This window comes from Sceloporus occidentalis, unplaced genomic scaffold (genome assembly GCF_023333645.1).
Source record: "Sceloporus occidentalis isolate IW3139 unplaced genomic scaffold, rSceOcc1.0.p SCAF_29, whole genome shotgun sequence".
Classification (NCBI taxonomy): Eukaryota; Metazoa; Chordata; class Lepidosauria; order Squamata; family Phrynosomatidae; genus Sceloporus; species Sceloporus occidentalis.
In genome coordinates, this window is record NW_028317009.1 from 8,996,591 (window position 1) to 9,021,518 (window position 24,928).

The 24,928-nt window shown below is 45.0% G+C and overlaps 1 protein-coding gene across 1 annotated transcript; it reads left to right on the plus strand.

Moving 5' to 3' along the window:
* The first annotated feature begins 2,740 nt into the window (after positions 1-2,740).
* Positions 2,741-3,610, plus strand: CEBPA (CCAAT enhancer binding protein alpha). The gene has a single exon (XM_089486425.1). It carries the CDS (start codon positions 2,741-2,743, stop codon positions 3,608-3,610), a length of 870 nt encoding a protein of 289 aa, XP_089342551.1.
* Positions 3,611-24,928: the final 21,318 nt, after the last annotated feature.

Here is a 24,928-nt window from a genome sequence, read left to right on the forward strand (position 1 = left end):
AGTGTTGGGGTCTTGGGCAACAGTTCAATAGCCGCTTTCAAAGAGCTTCTGCAGGAGCTGAGGCTTTTCCACTTGCTGAGTGGGTTGAATGATTGCTATGTATAGGACTATACATATGAGTGAGAGAGAGAGAGAGAGGGGGAGAGTGAGGGAGAGAGTGCGGGAGAGAGTGCAGGCATACGGGTGATAAGTGGGGTAGTTTTAATGTAAAAGACACTCGTTCTCTCTTTTGACCTTTGAGTTCGGACAGCGAGAAACATTCACCGATTGCGCAACTCTCTGGAAAAGAGACAGTTAATGTTCTGGGAAATATTAATGTTTGCCAATCTATGTGCAGTATAGAAATCCGGTATATTGTAAGTGCAACAGGATTCACACGCATGCAAATAACAGTTCACTCCACTCCCACTCACACTCCCACTCCCAGTCCAAATAACAGAAGTAATCATTTTACAGACATTATTCTGTTCAGTTCCAATGATCATTTGCTCTATATTTATTTATTTATATATATATATTTACTTATATTTATTGTTTATTTGTAGCTAGAGATTGTATTGGCCGCCAGCATGTGGCCCCAAGAGCTGACAGTCTTTCTAACCCCTTTCTGTAAATGACAGGGGCCGTGAAGATTATTGAGGAATGTATGTCCTCATTTATATATCTGGATTGTCACCGGTGCCTCGTCTATAGCACAAAAAGCAAAGACCACGTGCGCTCGTATTTAGCCCAAATAATTCATTTAGTGAGTCATGAAGCGACGTTTCGACCAGACGCGGGCTTCATCAGGGTCAATGCAGGTACTGACCAGGCGGAGACACACGGGGGGTTATCCATAAAGCTCTTGTCATGCATGTCACACACATGTACTGCTATGTCCTATACAGGGGTTTATTTGGCACGTGATTCATGAATCTGTCTAGTGATGTCTCCAATGCCATCGCCATCCGGTAAAAGGACCCCCCCCCCCCCCCAAAGTGTGACCCGGAACGCATCCCTCGTCTGGCTCTCAATCGTATCAAAGCCAAGAGAGAATCGACGGAAGATTTTAGTTCCAACAAAGCCGCGCTAAACAGTAGGCCGTTTAACCCTTTGTAACCGCCCCCGGCTGGTGACCTACAGATCTTCCTTTTTATTCCTTCCCAAATATTGTCGCTTCAACAAATTAAAATCTATTTTTGGCAGACCTGGAACACAAATAAATTCCTTTCTACAGACGGCCTCTCCCGGAGGCTGCGAGGCATGTGTCTGTTCACCCAGCCTCGCTCATACTTAGCGAGAATTATCTTTTCATCGATTGGGTGTGGGAGCGACATGCAGACAAAAGATGTTTACCCTGCCGAGTGTAAATTAATAGCCGGTTCCACGGTTAGGGGGCTTTTACAGCAAATACGCAAATAGGGCAAAGAGAAATACCCCTTCCATGCGTGCCATCCACGCCGACCCCTTCTATTACATCGCTTGTTAGATGTCACATGTGACACTCTGACTAACCCGGCGAAGGCGTAACTTTTTTTAATAGAGGTTAAACACAGTGGCAGGTATCTGAAAACCGCAGCCGGACAGACAAACTCCACATGGCGTTTAATTAAAGAAAGGAACGCTTCACCCATATCCGCGATGGCTGCACTACAATATTTGGGGGATTTCACAACCTGGAAAATCATAGCAGCCTGTTTAGATCTTCTTTAAATAGCTCTGGGGGTGGGGAAGCCATGTTTGTTTTTAGTGCCGATCCAATGGGATTAACGGCTGAGGATGATAGGAATCAAAACATTCCATTGATTTCTGTGGCGCCAGTACATACGTAGCGCTGTTACATTTCCATGCTCTCGGCATCTTATAATCATCTATTACGACAGCGGGTATTTGGGGTTAAAAAATAATAACTGAAACTGTTTAGACAACGAGGTTTACAGAGACAAAACATCCTTCTACAAACAAAAACAGAACGTGTTAAGTGTTCTAAAAACACAAATATTATATATTTACAAACATACATTAAACACACGTGTGTGAGCGTCTGTCTACAGACCCGCAGGGCGAGAGGCATCACACAGAACACGTATGTGACAGCCCTGTTCTGCAATTCCATTTCCTGTTACATCCTTACAAAGTGCATTGAAAGCATGGAACATGTAAACAGAAGCTGTCAAAGCAGATCACTTCAGTGGGGTATTTAAGTAATTTTTAGAGTCCAGCAGCGTACTTTAGGATTTTTTAGAGTGCAGCAGAGTATTTTTTAGTAATTCTCGTTCAGATAAAGTGCATTTTAGTTGAGGAGTCTAGGAAGCTCACAGGACTCTGTATAGTATATATTGTTTGTAGCACCGGCTGCCAGGGCAGCTCCAGCGCACACGGCTCCGTGCAGACTGGGAGTGTGCAGTGCCGCGGCTGGCCGGTAGGGGCGCTGCGCAGCCTGTGCGGCGCTATATATAAACCGGGCAGTCGCAGCTGTCTCCAGCAGACACACATTGACCTGCAGCGGAGTGACAGCAGACACTGGCCAGCAGCAAGCAACCAATCACTGGACAGTAGCAAACAGGCACTGGCCGGGAGACAGCAGCAAGCAGTGATCATCAGGCACTGCTCAGCAGCAGCAAGCACTTGTCAGGAGGCAGCATCAGAAAGCAAGCAAGGATCAGCAGGCACGGGTCAGCAGGCACGGGTCAGCAGGCAGCCTGAGCTCATCCTGGATTCCCGGAGCTCCTCACCATGCTGGGCTGGCTATAGGAGCTCCATGGAGCTGGCTAACTTCTACGAGGTCGACTGCCGGCCGTCCATGAGTGTGCAGCCCCAGAGCCAGCACGGTGCGTACGGTTACAGGGAGCCCCCCAGCGGCGGAGAGCTCCACGGACTGTGCGAGAACGAGAACTCCATAGATATCAGCGCCTACATAGACCCCGCAGCCTTCAACGACGAGTTCCTAGCAGACCTCCTCCACAACAGCAAGCAGGACAGAGCCAAGGTGGCAGAGTACCAGGGAGCAGCAGGGCACCCCATGTATGGCTGCATGGCCACCTACCTGGACAACAAGCAGGACACCAGCCTCAGACCTCTTGTGATCAAGCAGGAGCCCAGGGAAGAGGACGAACCCGGCAGAGCCTCCCTGGCTGCCCTGTACCCCCACCACGGCCAGCAGCACCCACCCCACCTGCAGTACCAGGTGGCCCACTGTGCCCAGACCACCATGCACCTGCAGGCTAGCCACCCAACGCCACCACCCACCCCTGTGCCAAGCCCTCACCACCACCCAAATCACCCTCATCACCACCCTCACCACCTGCATGCATCTGCGGCCAAGAGCATGTCCTCATCGGCATCTTCTACGTCCTCGGAGAGCAGGGGCAAGTCCAAGAAGTGGGTGGACAAGACCAGCACCGAGTACAGGGTGAGGAGGGAGAGGAACAACATAGCAGTGAGGAAAAGCAGGGATAAAGCCAAGATCCGTAATGCTGAGACCCAGCAGAAGGTGATGGAGCTGTCTTCTGACAATGAGAAGCTGAGGAAGAGAGTGGAGCAGCTGAGCAGGGAGCTGGAGACCCTCAGGGGCATCTTCAGACAGCTGCCAGAGAACTCCCTGGTCAAAGTCATGGGCAACTGTGCATGAGCTCCCAGAGCCAGCAATCCCTACAGACTGTGTGCCATTGGATCTAAGACTTGTGCCAAGTGCCAAGGACACTTCTCTCTTTTTCTTTTAGAAAAGACTTGGAACTTAATGTGAAGAAGACCAAACGACCCCCTTATCTCATAAAGTATGTCTTGGATTCCAGCACCCCCCCCCCCCCAGACTCTTAATTCTGGTGAGAAAAGCTTCACCCCAGACCTGCAGAGTAGAAATGTTTCAGCCAGGCAGCTGTTGTACTTTTCCTTAAAGGTGGTGCTATCAAGGAATAGTCTAAATGAGAGGTCCCCCCACCTCCATACATGAGACATTCTGTAGTCTTATACATTTTTGTCTATTTTGTGTACTCTGATAAAAAATAATGCTTTAATATAATTACTGATAATGTGACATCCTCATTTATAAAAGGTAACTGTGTGGTGGGCTGCCAAGTATTTGTGCCTTAAGAGTTACAGGGTAATACATTCTTAGAACAGATGCTTATTAACCTCTTAGTTGCTAGAGAGAGGCTGTGTGGCTTCTGGCTGTCAAATGGTTCAGCTATATAGTATCTTAGCTTGATTTCCTTTAAAGTGGCCTTCAGGAGTGTAAAATGATTACAATGTATACACTTTAATCTTTAACGTGCCTTAAGAACATGAAGAGTGCTTCGAGTGGCCGCGGTTGGCCGTCCCATGCTGCAGCACGGATCATTTCTCAGTATTTTGGGCAGCTGGATTTTGGGGTACTGGCGCGCTCCCCCTAGTACCTGTCAGCCTGGACTTTGGTTAACAGGAAACTTTGTATCTGTAGAATAGGACCCCCTATAGGTGTCCCCATATTATAATGTCATATATATAGAAAAGGAGACTTCGGCCACTCTGTTCAGAACTATTCTGAGTATATTTTTGCAATGTCTTGGTAAGGCTCACTTGTGCCGCATGATATATATTTGGTTGGTTATATATATATATATATATAATAAACCAAAGCCAATTATTTAAGCACATGATGGACACAATAATTCCAGGATGCGGCCTTTCTCGGGATAGCAGGAACATAAGGGAATATAAAATATAAGTGCCTTTTAAAATGTTATATGGGAAGCTCGTAGCAGTTGGAACATTGAAGAACATGAAGCAGCTGCTATCGCTGGTAAACTGTTATGCTTTTTGTGTCTTGTCTGTAAAGCGGTGTAAATATGTCCTTTTTTTTTTTTTTTTTTTTTAAATACATGGACCACTTGAGTCCCGGACCAAGAAGTCTGCTCATATTTTTATGGCATTACACATTTCTGTTGCACGTATTCTTGCCATTAAACCATAAGCTTGTTTGTTTTCCTCCTGATAAATTCTCGGCAGTATGGCAGGGAGCACACAAGGCTTAGATGTGGGAAAAGAATGGACTATAACCCATCGAAGGTGATTCCGCTGACCAATTTAAAACATAGCCAATCACCAGCGAAGATGGTAACTTAACATTTTCTTTTCCAGTGAGATGTAGGACCAAATAACAAAGTTAATATAAAAAATATATACTTTTACATCGAATGCTTCCAACTGCTAAATTATTGCCAAAAACAAGGGAAAAAAATGTGCACAAAATATATGCGTTAAAATTTTTATTGAAAATATTCACATATTTCTTATTAATTGATAATTTTGAAACACCTCTGCATATCTAAGTTTTTATGTTCAACATAAAATAAAGGATATACACTATCATTACTAATGGTTCTGTCTCTTGATATTTATTTGTGGGGGAGGAATAAAAAAAAAATTACGCGGTTACGTGGTCAATTTTAATTTCAAACTCTGTTATGAGCTCGGGACGAATACTTCATTCAACACGGATCAGTAGGGATGATGGGACGTCGGAGGATACATATTTTGTCCATATTATATATATTTTTAGTGCATAACGAGTACCATGTTGGGGGGGGGGTATTAAATCAGTAATAAAACCATATGGCTAAAACAGGAAAGCATTAAAGCAGGAGCCCAGAAATTATATTTTTAGGGAACGTATAGGTACGCAAGGAATATAGTGGATGGGGATGGTTGCATTTACAAAGGACCATCTAAATGTTCCAATCAGTGATACCCACGTTAATTAAGCCCCAGAGGATGAGCTGGGCACAACCAATGGCTTCCGCCGGGCGAACCCCGACATTTTTTGTATACATTTAAGAATCTGTGGGGGGATGGCAAGAGGCAACGGGGAGCAAATAGTCCTACGGCCCGGGCAATAGCCAAAATAGTATCCTACAAGAAACTATATAGTCCAAACATACAATAATACATAAATAATTATTAAAAACAATAATATGACCGTCTGACTGCGGCACGGGATGAAGTGGAGGGTGCCTTTTAGTATTAACCAGTGTCCATTCAGTAGTCGGAAGTATTACTGGTAGTATTAGTATATGTAGTAGTGTTAGTATGAGTATAAATGCATACATCAGAAGGCTCTAGAAGCCTTGATTTGGCCGGGTTCCCTACGACGGGTTCCGTCCGTCTCTCGGTACATCCATATGTGATCTCGTGTTATTCCTGCTTCCTCTGAAGACACTTTGTAAAGCATCACATTCTCATGGTATAGAATCGGTGTTAACAGCCAACAATAACAGACGGACTATAACAACGACAACCGTTACTAGGGCCCTGTTCTAGTGAGCTTGCACTCTATTCAGGCGTTGAGGGAGAACGAGACAGAAGTTGAGAAACCTATACCTGTCTTAAAGCGGAGAATCAAGTATGACTTTAGCAGCTCTTATAAAAGGGCGCCGATTAGTCTAACTTTGATTGTATTAATAAAGATAAAACTGGCCTAGTAACAATTATTTACAACAACCCACTAAACAAGTAAATAAATGGTTATTATTAAAGTATGGTAATGCTGCGGACGTACAGCTTGTTGTCGGGACGTTGATATTATTATGACATTTGATTGTTTACGATTTATCCCTGCCGCATGAGACTCCAGCAGTCAAGCACCTGCTCCTAGGCTGAGTTGGAGTCTGTGGCCGCGCCGGCAGCGGATCACTCACACACACAATTTGCCAGAGTTATCGGTCCAGACCCCTTACAAGAACAATAGCGATGATATCTTTCAGGCAACCATTAAAAAATATACATATTACACACGTATGGGCCTGTTTCCTCCTACCGGGCACTGTGGGCAATAGGCAGGTGCCTAGGTCGCCTTGTGCGTGGCCTGGCTCTAGAAAGGCTGGCATTCCATCATTTGTTGTAAATAATCTGGTAATTTGAGCGGATTAAGATATTCTGGCTAAAGTAGCTTCACACATTGGACACGAGCCACTGGTGAACATCTCTAATAACACAAGGCTGGAGGAGATGGTCCTCACCGCTGGATTTAACCAACTGGTTCCGCAAGCCCCTGGAGAAGGATAATGGGAGTCGTCGTTCCAGACAGAGAGATGCTTGTTGCAGAGACGCATAGAACAAAAATGATACAATCTGCTCTCTTGCTAATGTTTAAGGTTCCAAATATCTGCATTTAGTTTGTCTGATTCTCTCCTAAAGCTCCCCAAAACTGGCAGGAACACAAAAGCCGTTTACCATCAAACCTACACGACTTGTTTTGGTCCCATAAAACGTACAATGCCTGGAGTCGGACACGTTTAGAGCCGTATCTCTGTGTGCAGTGCAAACACTTTAATTAGAGCAAAGGCTGCCCGTTCCTCTTTCTCTTTATGATTAATAAACACTCAAGACACACAGCGAGGCAACGTCCAGGGTCTCTGCCTCTTACGGGCACATACTACACCGTACCATCCACAAAAAGCTTTGCACGAGGAAGCGCTTCCCTCCCGTTACATTAACACACCGATCTCCGCTTAGCCAATATTTCTCATCATTGTACAGGAAACACTTTGGCAATTTGTACTTTCTACTCGATCCTCTTCCTTTTTGCATCCGAGTTACCAGAAGACTAAAAGAGTGTGAGAATGACGTGTCCATGTGAATGAAAAGCATAACCACAAGTCTAGAATTCTATGTAACAAAGGAGGTCTTCACTGAACACGCAATCTCTGAAGGTGCGAGATGTTGATATCCCTTTATTTTTTGGGGCCTTCGTGCCGATAAAGAACATTGAACCGCAGGAAGAATTAAGTAATGACTTCTAGAGGTCCACAAAGTCAGCTGCCTCTGACTACAGGGAAGTCATTATGGCCAAGACGTCTATAGTGCGCAATATAGAGACCTCTGGCAGGTGCAGCAAGGATGGCCATGGTTTGCCCCCTCGTGGCGTATACCCCATGTGTTAGTTCTCTTAAGCCATTTGGGGTCCCTTAGAAAGCACGTCACAAAGACCGGTGCCGTTTCCCAGACTGGCACCTGTTGGCCGGCACCTGTACCCACTTCGATGCGCCTTCTTCAGTGTAGGCTTTGGGTTGGGTGAAGGTTACAGACACATCGAGATTAGGATAATCTCTTAAACTAATCTCTAGGAGGACACTGAACACCTGTGGTGCTGAATTTACATTCACATACAGCCAGCGGGAGATCGAATTCCTGCACTACTACCATTATATATATATATACTTTACCCCATATCTATATATATAATATGTATCGTGTTCCCCGTGTAACTACCACGTGCATGACATGGGCTCACAAAAGTTTGATTTGCTCAGAAGCAGCAAGTTTGGGACAGTTAGACTTTAAAAATAAAAGGTTTGTTTATAAAAGTTTTAAGACGTTCAGGGCATTCCTTGGCAATACTTTGGAATCATCGGCTGAGACAACTCCATAAGCATAAAGAGGAAAGTCACAGCAGCGGTCAGGATGATAGGTTTCACACGCTACCAGGAGACCGATCACGTGTTTATTAGGTGGCTTCACTAACCTTCCCACTAAGCCGTTAGCGCCCCTAACGTAAGCGGGGAAACCGCACGACGACGACCCCTAAATCACATTCAGATAAACACACTTTGCTCCTCACAATGATGTGAATGTTCTGCACGCACACAAAAAAAAAGTGAGATTTACAGACGAGACTGAAAAAACAGGAAAAGCAAGTCTGTCGGCCAGAACACCCAACCCTCGGCAGCAGAGTATGAAGTGACATAATGTACTCCTGAGAAGACTGTAATTAATACATTAATTACCCCTATCTATATGAATAATCTGATCCTCCACCAGCAAACACACAATCTTTCGTTTACTGAGTAACTGATATAATGTGACTCACGGTTATGATGAGTTGATAGTAACAGGCAACAGAATAAACTAAAGCCAAGCCAGAGTTCTGACGTAGCAACTGAATTCTGCCTGACCGATGGACGAGCCATAAACTCTCTCCTCTATGGACGCAAATCCAAGGCTTGATTAGGAACTTGATAAATAAACCGGTCCCACTAGACCCCTGGACCCCTTCCTACTCTCACCGCCACTCTACGAGAGAGCCAGCTAGTAGCTGGAATGGCTGCAGCCACCGGACCAGCGATAGCGGCCCAATGGAACATTGCATGAACCCCCTCTGTTCCTCCGATCAAAGACCAGGGAGATGGAGCGACCAACTGCGCTATTACACGACACCCGAAACTCTTTCCATAAAATGTCTCACACACTGCTCTACAACCCACAATTGCTCATCTAAGTTATAGACCGGATCGTAACATTTAGTGTTCATCCCACATAAGGCGGTAACCCTTTCCGTGCTGCATACTTTCTTGGTCTCTCTCCCCTTCTCCTCCTTTCCCTCCACTCCTCTTCTCTTCCCCTCGATCAGATCCTCGCATGTACTGGGCAGCATATAGCTAGAACATACTGCTGTTACATATCGCTATCTGTATTTTCCGGTTCGACTTTTGCTCTTATTGTTACATTTCTCTCGGCTACTGTTATGTATGGAAAGTTACACTTTCAGCGATGTAACGGCCAGTGTTGTAGCTTTCATGTGCAACTTATGTTTGTATATAAAACATAAAGTTCGAAAGGATATATATAATATTAAATATTATATACAATAGAAACTAAAAAAAAAATGTTATTTTTAGGAACTAATACTAAGTAGAGGGTTATTCCAGATTTTCTCCTTTTAACCGCCATTTTCTTGGTTTACGCAGGACACGGGTCTGAGTCGAGGTTCCGGCCAAGACCGGAGCCACCATGAACAGGCCAAGCCTGGCCGTGCCACAAACTGGTATGTAACAGTTTAAAGAAAAGTATATTTGTTTAAACAAGAGGGGGAGACTGAGGCAAAAGTCCATTTACAACGTGTTAATGATTAATGGGAAATACAACACAGCTCTACTGTAAGAAGGCTGAGTGGTCATTCATTCACCGTCTCCAGAATCCAAAATATGCAAGTTAGCTGAACTTACAATGCTGGCAAACCCAGGAGGGGTCGGCAGACGCAGACCGCGGCAGACTCCGGCAAACTCCGCCACCAGCTCTGAAACGTAGGGGGCGATGTATCGTACCCAGATACACGAGGGGGAGAGGACCTAAAGAACAGGAATATCCAATTTCATTTTTAACAGAACAATAAATCATTAAATATGAGCGGTATGTTGCCGGGTCTCCTGATTCCTGCAAAACAGTCTTTTTTTTTTTTTTACAAAGATTTTAGAAGAAAAAAAAAAAAAGAAGAACTCAACAATCAGGAAGATGGGGTCATAAGTGGCCACGAGGTTATATAAGGGCAAATGCTTTAGTGATTGTCTTGTTTTATAAAAAACAAAGTCAGTGCAATATATAAATGCTGATTTTCTGTTTTATCGAATACTACGTAGTTTTTTTTCAAATAGTTATTTTCTAAGAAATAAAAAAATATTTTAACTGCTTTATTTTGTTATGCAAGTTCTGTATTGTGCTGCAAATCATACGTACGGAATGTGCAGAAATGATTTTTTTTTCCTATCGGGAATTCTACATTCATGGCTTCATTCCTTCCTGGGGGGCAAACATTTGGGGGGTGCACCAGGAGATAAGACCCCCTCAGGCCTCTATATCAATACAGAAGATTCTATACATATATATATATATATATATATATATACCGAATGTTTACTGGAGATCATCTAAAATAAATGATATTATGTCAGAAGGATTCCTGTGTATGACTAATTCCTACGCCGTACCTTCGTCATTCCTCACACGCACGGACGGAGTATCAATCGTAATACACGAGATATGTTGTGCTGTGATTGATATGTAGTGTCAATCACTCATACATTGCCTTATTCTAAATTAAAAAAGATGCCATTGGACAGACCAAGAAAGAAATCCATTCAAAGATACGTCGCTAGTTTATAAATAAATGTATCGATTCCCCCCCTGTTGTTTTATTGGATGTTTTCTTTAAGCGCTTATGTTGTAGCATCTTTCCTTGTACCGATCCGTCCACGCTGCTCTAGGCTCAGGTTTGTACCCACAGGCTTAATTCCCACGTTTTTACGGGCTTTGTGCTTGGAGACCTGTGTTTGCACTTTTAGGGGTCTATTTGCCGAGGAGTCTTTAGCGACTTTGGCGGATCTCAGAGATCTCAAACCAATGAAAAGCGTCTTAGTGCATCTTGGCAAATGGCTCTGGGTCTGCTGACAGTTTGTAGGACGGCATGTCCTCCCCATCGCTGTCGCCTAAACCAGGAAATCGGGACACTCCTGCGATTGTGAGAACACATACCCCGCACAAAAGAATCCCATCGGATAGTAACAATAACAGCCTAGCTTCATTTATTCCTCAACACTGACGCCCTTCCCAAGGCACGGCGGTTAGAAACTCCTTGTAACGGCACTTGTTTTAAAAGTCCCAAACCCCTGGAAAACGACTGAACCTGCTGAAGACGTCTTGTGTACTTTGACAGAGGCGGCGCTCACTAAGCAAAGAACACACAATAAGAATATTCCTTCTCAGGGAAAACATTTATGAGTCTCTAGGCTTCACATGGCCATGTGTTTTTATGGGCTCCTAGATGGGTATAACTGATAAGTCCACCTGCAGGTCTCTGTGGTGGCCAAGGTGTCCTTCGATGTTCTACTATAGAGAGTTGTACCATGTTGGCCATAGAAAGATGGAAAGTAAACGTGGTAAAGATGATACCTTTATCGGCTAACGGGCGTACAATGGATTGCAATTTTTTAGAGACCATCCAGGTATAATATGCCTGAAGAAGAGCCCTAGATAGTCTTGAGGGTTTGTCAGTTAGCCAATAATCTTTCGTTTCTAATGTTCTACTGTAAAAGCCTCAGGCTACAGATCGGCCCTCTCTCTTGCAGAGAGCTTCTGTATAAACCTTTAGGGTCAGGACATGGGGTTCAACTAGGTCCAAATGCTTAAAAACCCAACATTCTAGGGTAACAAATACGCCGCTCTAAACACAGTATCTAGATGCCACCTACAACAATTGTGGCCAATGTGGAACTTTGTGACACATCACAAACAGGACAAAATACCGCTGGCTTCTGATATAACGGAAAAGGTAAAAAACCTTTCCTTTTGGCACCGCTTATGGCTGGGACATTAAGTGATTTATAAGATCCGAGCCGTGACACACACAGCAAATCCATTGTTTGTCAAATAAGAGGATTTATCGAGTGGAGACAATGTGTCCTTTCAGGTATCTTCAAATGATTGTTTCATTGACAGCCTCAGTTGAACAGTCATCCCAAACGGGTCAGACCAACAACATGGTGCTTCATTCGACGCTGGGCTAAAATAACCATAAACCACGAGAAATAAACGCGGCTTTCTGGGAAGCTGTTAAATATCGTGAACTTGGAGGATTTCACATATATTTTTTTCTGCGAGGAGAGACAGGGTTTAACCTCGGCTTTCCTTTAAAGCGAGTGAATGTTTATGCACACAAAAGAAGCTCGAATCTGACAATGATTCAGAACAAATGAGAAAATCCGGGATTACGGGATACAGTCTGCATCACAAGAACTGCTCATCCTCCTAATGCCGCCTAAATCACCAAACTCATGTCCCAGCCGTAAAAGAGGGAATTTCCTGCGGGGATCCAGAACCTACCCCAGATCCACCGCGGCTCGCGGGATACAGCACCCCTGGTCATTATTTTTATTTGGGGGGGGGGGACAAACAAAAAAAAACCCCATGAATCTAAATTTAATGGCTGGGCTGGTTTTAGCCATTTCCAGTATTCTTATTGTGTGTTTTTGGTGGGTGGTAAAGCCAGGGCTTGTTATCGTTTGCTGTGGAATAGAGGAGCTGAGGTGGCTTCCCAGACGGAGAAGGAAGTGGACAAACTCCGCTGGGACGTTATTCAATGTCGCCGATTACTGCAAGGTTTGTTAGTGGTCTTTGCACGAGACCACGGATCCAGAACAATGCCAAATCATACTCGGTTATCTGGCCTCTGAAACCACACAATGGGATCTTTAAGACTATGGTTGGTGTCAGTCGGCCAGGGTCATGTTATGTTAAAGATTCCTTCTCATGCATTCCTGGCTCCGTCAGCAGATCATTCCACTACATGGGTAGCTGTCCAAGGTTCCCGAGGCCCTTAGTGGAATGTACTTCAGCTTCACATATATACTGTATGTCTCCTACGTACATATTTAGCTCTTATAGCCGCTGATAATGTATAAATGGATCATTTGAAAATGACCTGGATATCGATATTTCACTCTTGGAGATAACTATAGGGTTCATCATCTCACCTATGAAGTCTCACCTTAGAAGATGGAGAAGTTCTCCTGTGGACACATTGTGGTGGCCTTCCATCCTGTTTTATCTTACGTTCAGACCATGTACACACATACATTCTTATTTTATATGGACTGGATGGCATGTATAAAAGGTAACTCAATTAGGAGGCTCTATGGCGACGTTTAGTAGGGCCACCACTGATAACGCTTTAGAATCTTCACAGCGTATCACGAAAGGGTTAATACTACGGGCACTCGCAGGGTCGCTTCATTTAGAAAGTCCCCAGGTACTTACATATTTCTACGGAGGAAAAAAAAACACCCAAATCCAGCAAAATATTACAGAAACCTGTGGCATGAAGCGACTTGAACGTGGTTGTGGGTCCAGCCCTCTCCTCTCTGACACTCGCTCGGTCTGACAGGGTTACCGCACCCAGTCACACTAAAGAATGCTTTTATATCTCATTGTGTACTTTAGTGCACATCCTCTAAAAAACACAAAAAAAAGTACTAAAATCTCCACGTTATCCGCCTTGACAGATTTGTTGCAATTAAACAAATCTTGGATTATTGCTCCGGATGAATCATAACGAATTCGGACATAAAGTGCTTCACACCCCGCCAGAGAGGCTTCAACGGCACCAACAGAGCAAGGTGGGGGGGGGGGCAATCTTGGGGTCAAAGGGTTAAAGACGCTGATGCTGGGAGTCAGAACACGGCAGTAAACATGGGGTATGGTACATGCGTTACTGTAACTGTGTAGATAAAGGGTCCACATGTTGGTAAACCGCGCCGGGGACTATGTAATAACAGTCTAATGGTAAGTACTGATGGAGTCGGGGATCTGGGCTCCTCGGGATGCCTTGTTGTATCTGGGCAGGCCGCACAGGGGGGTTAGAAGCTGCAGAACCTGCTGTTTTTAAGAGACACCCAGACGTATAGAACTGCACACAGGAATAATTCCTCCCCGGCTCAGCGCGGTGCACGCTGTGCATTCTTCACATACCGACCTAGACTTTGTAATTTGCGTAAATATATTACGAGCGCGTGTCTTAAAATGCCATGGATGCTGTACGGTGCCTCAGACTTCACGCACTTTGCTAGCCTCGTAGGATCTAAGGCTATAATTCGGGGTCTCGATTTACTAAAGAGGTTCTGCGGGAGCGATTTAATGGCTGCCCTGTGTAATGGTGGTCCTCCTGCGTCATGTTAAATGGCCCAGTATAAGATCAGTAATCCCAGTATTCCCATTCAGAGCCTACACCTGTACACAGCCAATACCAAACCGCGTGTGACACGATGTATCTGAGGACATGCGCTGCGCGCGGCCTGTACTGCGTCGTTTCCCAGTTCATTGGCCTTGCTGCGCTATCTCTCCACGTGTTTAAATATTTGGACAGGCTGGGGCTCAGTCTACACTGAAAGCGCCTCGGGCAGTGGGAACAGGCAGTGTTCGGGGCCAGATACGTCACGACGTGAAGGCACACACAGGGCTTTGGCTCTGGTTTTGGTCCTGCCGCCCCATGCGTGTGATAACGGGGTCCTTGCACCCGCTGCTTGCGCTGGGGTCACGCCAGTCTGAGCCCAGCTTGCTGCAGACACAGAGTCTTGCTGGTAAAGGGTTAAGCCTTTGAATGTTGAGCAGGATATATAGATTAACTCCTTGACTTTCAGAGGTGCAAGGTATATCCTAGACTGTCTTGTGGATCACAGGAAGAAGCAGGGACACAGTGATATAGGACTCATACAGGGACTGCCAAAACAAAACAGGGACACCTGGGTGGTATACAGATGCATGGTGTGCCTCAGGCAACGTCTGTCCTTTGGCTGGCTGTTTTATTGGATTGGATTCCAGTTCAAAGAGTAATTTTGGCAAAGTTCACGTTTAGTGGTTTGGGTCCTGGCTAGGGCCAATTTGCGTCACCCTCACGTTAGTTGGGGTGTACGAAGTAGTACCTGCCACGCTCCGCTACCCGGTTTCTGCGGCAGGGGACACAGAGAGGGAACGCAGCCCGCTGTCAGCGGCTTTTTGAAATGCGCGAGACTTGGCTCGCTCCGTTGGGCACATATTGTGCAAGTCTGCCGGCTTATCACGATGAACTGACGAGATCCATTTACTGTACGAGATCTGCCCCGAGCACAAGATAAGGTGACTCAAAAAAAGGAGAGACACAGGAATCCCAAGAGCAGAGGAGTGTATCGGTACCGGCACATCTAGGGTAATATATGGCTTCAGGTCCGCGCATGTTCGCCTCCTAGGACATAAATAATGCTATGTGGATGCCTGTGGTTGTAGAAGAGATACCACAAGTATTCTAGACTCCAGCATGTCTCCAGCACCAAACAACACGCAGTCCTGTCATTGGGATTGTCTATTCAAATGTTTGTTTTCTTCCCGGGAAGGAACGCTTTGTGAGGGATTTCTAGCTAATTTTGGGCTGCGGGTCGGGAAGAACATTTCATTTTTTGGCACGTTGTGAAGTTTGATTGCAGTTTAAATGCCCCCCCGATGGGTTACATCCGTATCCTATGGCAGATCTTGCGAGTCTTATATACACCGAGCGTATGGTGCCTGTTACCAGCACATAGGTTAAATATACGAATATAATCATCAGAGTCATTAGTCTCCGCTCCTATAATTACCAAGTGCCATTAAATATTCGCAAGAAGCACGCTGGGAATAAACACGACATTGTGGAGGAGAGAATCGCGTGCTGATCGGGTTACATGATTTAAGGGCTCATGGCACATGCTGGGCATTGCTGGACCAGTGCAATAGAACCAACAGGTATTACAGAAAGGCTGAGGGACAAATACATGTCAGGGGGACACATCTGGCCCTTGGGCCACCAACTGGACAACAACCATGCACAATAAGACCCACCCCGCAATTAAAAGCAACTGAGGAAAAAAAACATGACCCTCAAATGTAGATTCTTCATCCTTACTGCCCTCACCGTCTCTGCAAGAAAATATCGGGTAGATTTTATTATAAAAGCACAATCCAAGCCAATTTGTGACTATCGGGGGCCGGGCCGGGGACGACTTGGTGGCTCTGGCACTTTAAGGCCAGCGGTTGCAAATGACGTACGTTGCTGGAGGTCCCGATTGTTGTGAAAAGAGTCAAATGGGTTATTGCTAACCGCCTGGCCCAGTCTACACTCCCCAACAAGACACTGGCACGCCATGTTTCCTTTGGCCAAAGTGGTATTTTGTTCCTTGGAGAGGCGCGGCTGGGGTTGGAAGGGGTTAATCTACCTATTAATAGCTGCGCGATTGGGTAAGGTGTTTATCACACGGCAAAGGCATGTTATTGATCCTCATTTCTAAGCACACGGAATTCGGCTTAAACACACATGTGCTTGGCGGTTTCAGCTGCGGAGCCTCGAGGCACACATACAGATACACACATACACAGATACATAGTAACAGGGGAACAGGAGCAGAGGGACTCGGGTCTCAAATAGGGACTGTCCTTCTGAAAGATGGACACTTGGCAGGTTTTGCACATTATATATTCAGAAACACGGGCACTTTTTCTTCCTCGACACGCTACGAGAACACGCTCTTTATCAAATGCAAATCAAATCGGCCAATAGTTAAAGAATCGTGAAAGTACAAAAACACCACGAAGTATATTTATGATCGCTCCAAAACACGCGCCCCAGAAATTAGGATTTCAAGGCAAAGATGTGTAGCCGCGGAAAACGTAAAAGCAGCTTCTCGTCTGAAATAATCATAAGCAGCCAAGTTTATTTGTAAAGAAAAAAGTGATATTTTGTAATATTCTGTTTATGGTAGTTTATTTACCAACGGCCTCCTGCTTTGGTAGATAGAACGTCAGCTCTGTTGTATAAAATATCTTTAACCCCCCCCCCCCACACCGAGTGTCAGTCCAAAGTAAGGGGTTAAAACGTTGGTAAGGAAATAAAACGATGCTCACCGAAAGTACCTGTGTTCTTCAGTACAACAATGAATCATTATCTGGAGTGTTTATATAATAATCGTATAAATACCAATCTCAGGTATTTATGTAGGATACTATTGACATGGGCAGGTTGCCACATGCTCTCAAGAAGTAAACAAAGAGCTATTCTTCGCGGGTGAAAATAGGACTTAAAGAAATCCATGTGGCCTCTGCCGGGCACTCCTTGTAACGCTAGCGCAGGAGCAGCTCCGCGAGACGCGTCGCGCTGATAAGGGGCATGATGCGGAGACGCTACAATAAAGGTTCCTAGGAGACTTCAGGGGTAAACAGAAAGAAGCGATGTGAAGCGTGGGGCCGGCGCCGGACAACAAAGGTGGGGACCGTTCAGAGAGAGAACGGGGATTAATGGCGGCCGCGGATCAGATGTATTCTCCGGCTGGAAGACACAAATGTGAATAGCCGGCCCGGTGTGGTTGGCATTACATCAGCGCTTGCGCGTTCAGAAAGATCGCAATACTGTTTCACGATGCGGCATTTTCGCTTCTGGAATGAGGTTAATTAAACACACCTGACAAATTAGTTAAAGCGCACGATGCCAGGTATGAGCTGTCACGCTTCTAATGTGGGGCACCTAAATATTTTCTTTCTGAGATTATATATATATCCACACACACACCTATAGACAGAGGCACATACACACAAACACTCTAAGCACTGGCACAAACTATATTATTTAACATGAACCTCGTCGTTTTTTCTTAAAGCGAGTAACACTCACATGGGCCACGCCGCCAGCGAGTGTCTACATCTAACCTCTCAGGGATTAGCTGAGGGGACGCCGGGACTCTGGTTCTAAAGCCCACCGTACACAAGAGTTTACAGGTCACACCATCGCGCTTTATGAATTGGTTCCCATTCCATGAACGTGAACCCCGGTAACTATTTCCGGACATGAGGCGTTATGGTCGGTGTGGGGGTTCATCGGTTAGAGGGCCTTATCGCTTTCCACGTCTGGTAAATTCCTGCCACGTCTGGAAGAGTGAGCTGCGTTTGAAGGTTCGGGGTTTCTTACCCCCTTCCTCCTGGATCATGATAGTGGTCCCTTGGGGATTGTTGACTATCTGCTGAATATTTGTCCAGAATCCTCGGTTGTCTCAGCGTTCTATCAGATATGTTACGACAAAGAAATCAATGTGTGGGTTATATAACGTTTTGTGGTCTAGAGCGTGGCACTAGTGATTACACACACACACACACATCTACACACACTTCATCCACAGCGAGGATTGGAGATGTCCCAATCTTACTAGAAGATAGCATTTCGGTTGCTCAGATGGCGTGATGAAACCCACGTTTTCAGTAAGTGGATGTTTCGGACGTGGTGCAACCCGCTTGTAAACAGGATGTTCTGTGTGATAAGCAAACCGATAAATACTATGTTCCAAAAAAGATGTTCAGGGAGGATTTCACCCGAGAACAGTGTGAGCCCCCTTCTGCGATGGCCCAATTGTCCATCTTTGGGGACAACATGAGACGAGGGCCACCTCAAACCAGAGAGATAAAGAACTATTCTCGGTCCGCTTCGCTGGGCTGTGTGGATTACCGTCTGCTTTACTGTCTAGCGAACGTCTTGTAGACACAACGCACCAGACACCAGAGACAGGTTAATACTGCTTTTGGGATGTAGTTTCGCTGCAGATATAGATTTGGTAGAATCCAACATTTGCTAAATTCCTAAACAAAAGAGAATTGAATTGTGCTTTCTAGAATGAGTCGGATATAAAACACCCCCTTTGTTTTTCGCAGGCTCAATGAGTAATATTTTAATACCTCGGGGGGTATGAATTGTAAACCGTCTGATTGCATTATCATAAGATTTTGAAGAAGCAATAAGAAAATATACTCATGCACACCCCCCCCCCCCACCCCGGCTATGATTTAAAGTACCTCTTGAAGCCACTTGCAGAACGGTTACTGCGCAATTCTGATAAAGCAAACATCATTGGAACTGGAGTGATTCTAGTGTAAAGTTCAACGCAGACCGGCACTCCATCCGAGGCTCTCAATGACCCATTTTCCCTGGTGACTGAGTGGCGAGTAAACAGAAAAGTCTGCAGGTTACCCTAAAATACCTGGCATTCGCTGACACAAAGGTCTAAATTGCGTTTGTATAAGCCATGGTGATCGGGCTGTGCTGTTCCGCTGCCATTACGTTTTATTTGCTTTAATATGAAGCATGTGCCGTATCTATAGCACCTTTTATGTGGTCGGAGGCCAAGAGGAAAGGTCTGGCTATTAAATGTTATCGTAAAAATCGAGCGATGTCATTGTTTTCTACATCTTCTGGCTCGTGGACTTCAAGGTGGTCATCAAGATGATACCAGGAGTTTGAAAGAGAAGATCCAGACCTTCCACCGTCCACTTTTATAGCTTTCTACTAACTCAATGAAATGGTCTAAACGACAATAGTTGTCTTAATGACGATAGTTTTATGTACGAGGTGGATTACATCTTGAGAAATACTCCCCAACGAGTTTTTTTTTAATGTATTTTTAATGAGCAGAAGTGGTGAGATTTCTCAATCATCCACAGAATCTCATCAAGTATGAAAAGTAACTATTACGGGCATCCTGATAAAGACACAAAGCGTCAAACGGGTTATACACAGAATAACAGACGCAGGATCACAGAGGTCATAGCCACCACGTTACAGCCAAGGGGGTTCGGCAAGTTAGGGGACACGGGGTGGGCCAGGTCAAGCTGTGTAGGACATTCTCAACCATGGATGTCAACTGTTCAACCAAACAACGTAGCTTATGCCCTGTGGCATTCGTCGATAGCTTGTGCTAAATCACTATCAAGAATCACTAGTGTGAGGTTGGTGAGGAATGGAAGACCCTAATTAGTTGAAGTGTCCGTCAACATTCTAATTCTATTCTTTGCGTTCCATTCTGATAACAATATGGCTTATGTGGCATTCCAAAAACCATGGCATTGGAGGCGACGCGACCATTCAGATTATTTACACTCATCATTGTCGTTAACTGCGCAAGAGGAACTGGAGGACGGATCATGCCGTCAGATCCACGCAGCATGGCGTTAATGGAATCTCCAGATAGATATGGAATTTTTAATCCTTACGTTCCGGAAGCAGACGGATCACGGTTGGAGCCGGCGTTTCCATCGCCGTTTAACGCCCGGACAAGATTAGTTCCTCGCGACGTCGGTTTTCAAGGCAGATGTTTTTCTTTTGATTCTGTCGCACGCACCTCGAGATAGATGCGTTTTTTACAAAACAACAACAAGCTAGACGCATGTTCTCGGGGGGGGGGGGTTAGAGCTGGCGAGGTGATGGAAAGCTCAATTAGCAAAGGATAAAAAGCAAAATGTGTTCGGAAAGGATGACTGCGCAAAACTTTCCGACAGGGTAAAGAAACAGGCAGCGGGTAACACAATCACAGGGGTTACTAATATTAGGTCTTTAGACCCCAAAGTATGGCTCCCCATAGATAAAAACGTATAATCTCTAGCCTATTAAAGCACAGAACATACGCAGATTGGTCATTGCATTCTTACCTTACATAAAGAAGCACAGACATGTTTAAGATGCTATAGCAACAGAGCCTTTCAACCTATCAAAGCAATCTCTTTGTGTCACATGACCGCAGAACAGCATGGAGCCTTCCCTGGGAAAATATGGATGGAACAAAATGTGGGATATCATTAAATAATTATTTTGGGGCAGACCTCCCAAAAAGCTCCAGCTAGAATATTTTATGTACGTGGATAATGTGCGAAAAAGGTCGTTATGGACAAATAAAGAGCAGAGAAGCTTAAGTTATCCCGTGGTCTGTTTTCTCCAGAGTTCACACAAAGCCACATTGTTTTTGCTTGTGGTGTTGTGACCCTGATCCCTCCAATAAATTTCGTCTGTAATCCGTATGCATCTTTAGGGGGTAGACACCGGCCGTAAATAAAGCACGTAGGTTTCTTTATCCAGAGCCTTCACAGTCAGCCGCAACCTGCTATGTGCTTCCTATTTGCAGGCAAACGCAACGTGTTTAACAAAAACAAAACACGTCAGCGAGTGATTCATTGGGGCGACGAGACGGACGTCTGTGGGGGATAAATCCTGGGGACGTCTGTAGCAGGAGAGACTCGTGAGCTCTGCTGTAATAGATAGGGCCATGCCCGGCAGACACTGGGGTAGGAAAGGCTACCCAGGAGAGAAAGACCAATCAACATCTTTACAAAAGATGTAACTGTTATTTTATAGTGGAAAACCATCATTTATCGGAAGAGGCTGTATAGGCCGCCGGCGCGTCAAGAGCACAGCTGCGCCCGGTACGGACCATCCGTAATTATTCCACGATATGTCTCTGGACGTTCACCATGCGTTTCAGTGAGAATGTGTGCCTAGGGGCCCGCGATTCCCGAATACAGCCACAGAGAGCTCTGTGTGCTCTAAAAATCTGATTTTTGATGGTTTTTGCACTAATTTGGGTTCGTTTGAGCGTTCTTTGTCTTAAACCACACGTTCCTCGTCTTCTGCTTTAAACCAGTATGTTCTATAGAGTACATCGTGCAACTGGTTTGGATAACTGTAACATTTACCTCAAAGGTCAGGATGTGGTCGGCCCTCGCAACAATACAACAGGTTCCCCAAGAGGGCCGCTGTCCGTTACACCGTGTTGCACTAAACGTCACGGTGTCCTGCGATTGCCAGTAAACTGACTGGTAATATTTTGTAACCAGTACTGAAGCTCCAACCAGACAAAACGCACTCTGAGCTTCTCCATATCCCCACCAGTGGAGAGGACTTCACATACGCGCATGTAAAACTGTGTACCAGCTACTGTCACACGCACACGCTACAGTCACGCATCAATAGATGGGTGTCTGCCACCCCCAGGATCACCTTCTCAATGGTTAAATAATGCAGGTAATAACAGTTACATGTTTGTGAACATGTGTGGCGTGATCGTAGGGTCTACCCCAAACCAGGTAGACAGTGACACCATATCTGTGGCCTTTGTCACCAGGAAATACCAGAAATTACGCAAAAGAAATGCCACAAAACCTTCCAATTCTATCAAATACCCACTAGCCTAGATTAATATGGGGTGCAAAAAAAGACCCTTAGAGGGGTCCCTAAACGTGCCCAGTATTGGAGGAACCATTGCATGCAAGCCTGACCACACGGGAGCGGAAACAATGTTACGATTTATAGGATTATAATCTCCAGGTCCTGCACAGCGGGTTCTTCATTCATACGGATCACTGGACCCACGCGGTACAAAGATCTACACATACAGCTAACAGCAATAGCCTAAATGAATGATTAAATATTATCGCAATGAAATATTATCTGCTAGATACATTATCAGATATTGTTACAATATCAGATGAAATGTTACTTAAAAGATTGATATTGGCCTCTTTCGACATCAGGATACATTGCATTTTGCTTAATTTGTTAATTTGTTGTTTTTTTTAGCGCTCCCGCTTGTGTGAAATACATTGTTTTTTACGAGCTTCATGATATATGAAAGGCTTGGAAACTCTTCCAGCATCCAGCCTTTTGTGATTGATATCAGCAAACCGAGACGGCCATCTTGAAACCATAAGATTGTAAAGATATAAAAAGGAAGTGCCATCAGCTCGGAGATCCTATCAGCAGCCCGCAGCTGGCCCGAAACAGGAAGTTCACTCGCACACCGGCAGCGAGGGCCCGCCGCGGAGGGCGGCTGGAGAAAACCCCCGGCTCTGGTGGTCTCCAGTGATAACGCCGGCATGTTTATGGAGGGGCTCCGCTGATATTTTGAAGACCGATCCTTCAAAGTAAACCATCAATTAACTTGCCATACTTGTAGCCCTGTCTTGGTGCGGCTAAATTCCCTGTCCGTAAATTGTCATCAGAATGCGCTCTCGCAGGAAGATTCCGCTTCAGAAGAAACGTATTCTTTTGTTACTACGACGTTGTTTGATTTATCCATTTATAATTTACATAAATATCTAAATTCTCATCAGAATGCGTTCTTCACAGAAGATTCCGGTATCGAAAAAGTGTATTCTTTCACGCCAACAATGTTTTTATTCAAACCATTTAGAATTTAGAAGAACCGAAAACATGCTACCTAAGTTAGGAGAAAGCTGCTCATGAGGAAACATTTTGGATAACGTTGCAAAGTAAGAATAGGGTGATACTTTATGCCGCAAATAATTGTTGAAAACAGTAAAAAGCCATTAAAACCTAACTCACTAACAGCCAATTCCCATCTGCTGATGCCGCAGCGGGTAGGAGGGAAATGTCGTCTCCCGCCTGCCGTGATTGTAAATGCTCATAAGAATAATATTTTATCGCTTTATCTGCCCCAAACACACTGCGTGGGAAGGGTATTGGAAATATTCCGTTATTATAACACAGGGAAACAGCCCCTAAACTCTGCCCCCCCCTGGGCTTCTAAAGGGTTAATGGGTGGGTGTCTGCTAAGGAAGGTGAGCGACTAATGGTGCAGATAAGGTTCTCTGCTGGGGCACATTATGTCTGTTTGCCTTCCCTCCCGAGTCAAGGCTAAGACAATAAGGGATTATCTCGGAGCAGTGGGAAAGTGCGCACACTGAGTGAATGGCAGGTTCCTCGCGCATGAAGTCACGCCACCATTTATTTTTGTGAACTCGTAACGCGTGTGGCTTCTTGCATCATTGTCGAGGCGCTCTAAGGTGACGGGGTTTATGGTTGAAAGTCATGGTCTTACACGTCCGGCTAACGGGCCGGCATCAAGCCTTTCCGTTTCCCAATTACCTGCGTGCGAGACCCCGGGGAGGGTTGCCAGGGCGGTCCGCCATACTGAACGGCCGCGGCTTCTACAAATATCCACGTTTAGCAACTGTAGCAGTTTTAATTTGTTCTTGTTTGTCCCATGCTTGCTTGAACTCATTTACTGTAATAACATCTACCACTTCCACTGGGAGGCTATTCTGTGTATCCACTACCCTCTCAGTAAATATTTCCTGATATTACTTTTAAACCTTTGCTCCTCTAATTTAGACTATGTCCTCTTGTTCTAGTTTTTCTTCTATCAAATATACTCTCCGCCTTTATCGTGTTGATTCACTTTATGTAATTAAATATTTTTATCATTCTCTGAACTTTCTCCAACATATCTATATCAATCTAGATGAGGTCTCACCAGTGATCCGTACACCGGCATGAGCGCTTCCCTCTTTCTACTGCTAATACCTCTCGCTATACAGTCCAGCATTCTGCCATCATTACCTGCTGCTCCACTGCATTGTCTGCCTACCTTTATGTCCTCTGAATTAGGACCGTGTCAGAGATTGTATACTTGGGTTTTTATGCCCCAGATGCATTACTTTGCATTTATCCACATTAAACATCAGTTGCCACAGCTCAGACCATTTTTCAGGTTACCTAAACCACCTGCCATTCAACTTATCCCTCCAGGAACATAACCCTGTTGTAAATCAAGACCTTCTGAAATATCACTAATGAAAATATTAAAGAAATTGGGTCCAAGCACAGATCCTAGAGGTACCCCACTGCTAAGAAGACCTCGCTCCGAATATACTCCACTCACTACAACCCTCTGCTGTCGCTCAGCCGCTGCCTGATCCAATTGTGAATAATATTCAATTCAATCTTTCATTGCGAGGCCAATGGTTTCCTTTTTATGGACAGACGCTGTGTGTTTTTCCCATTGTATTTATGCCGGGTGAGATGCAAGCAGGA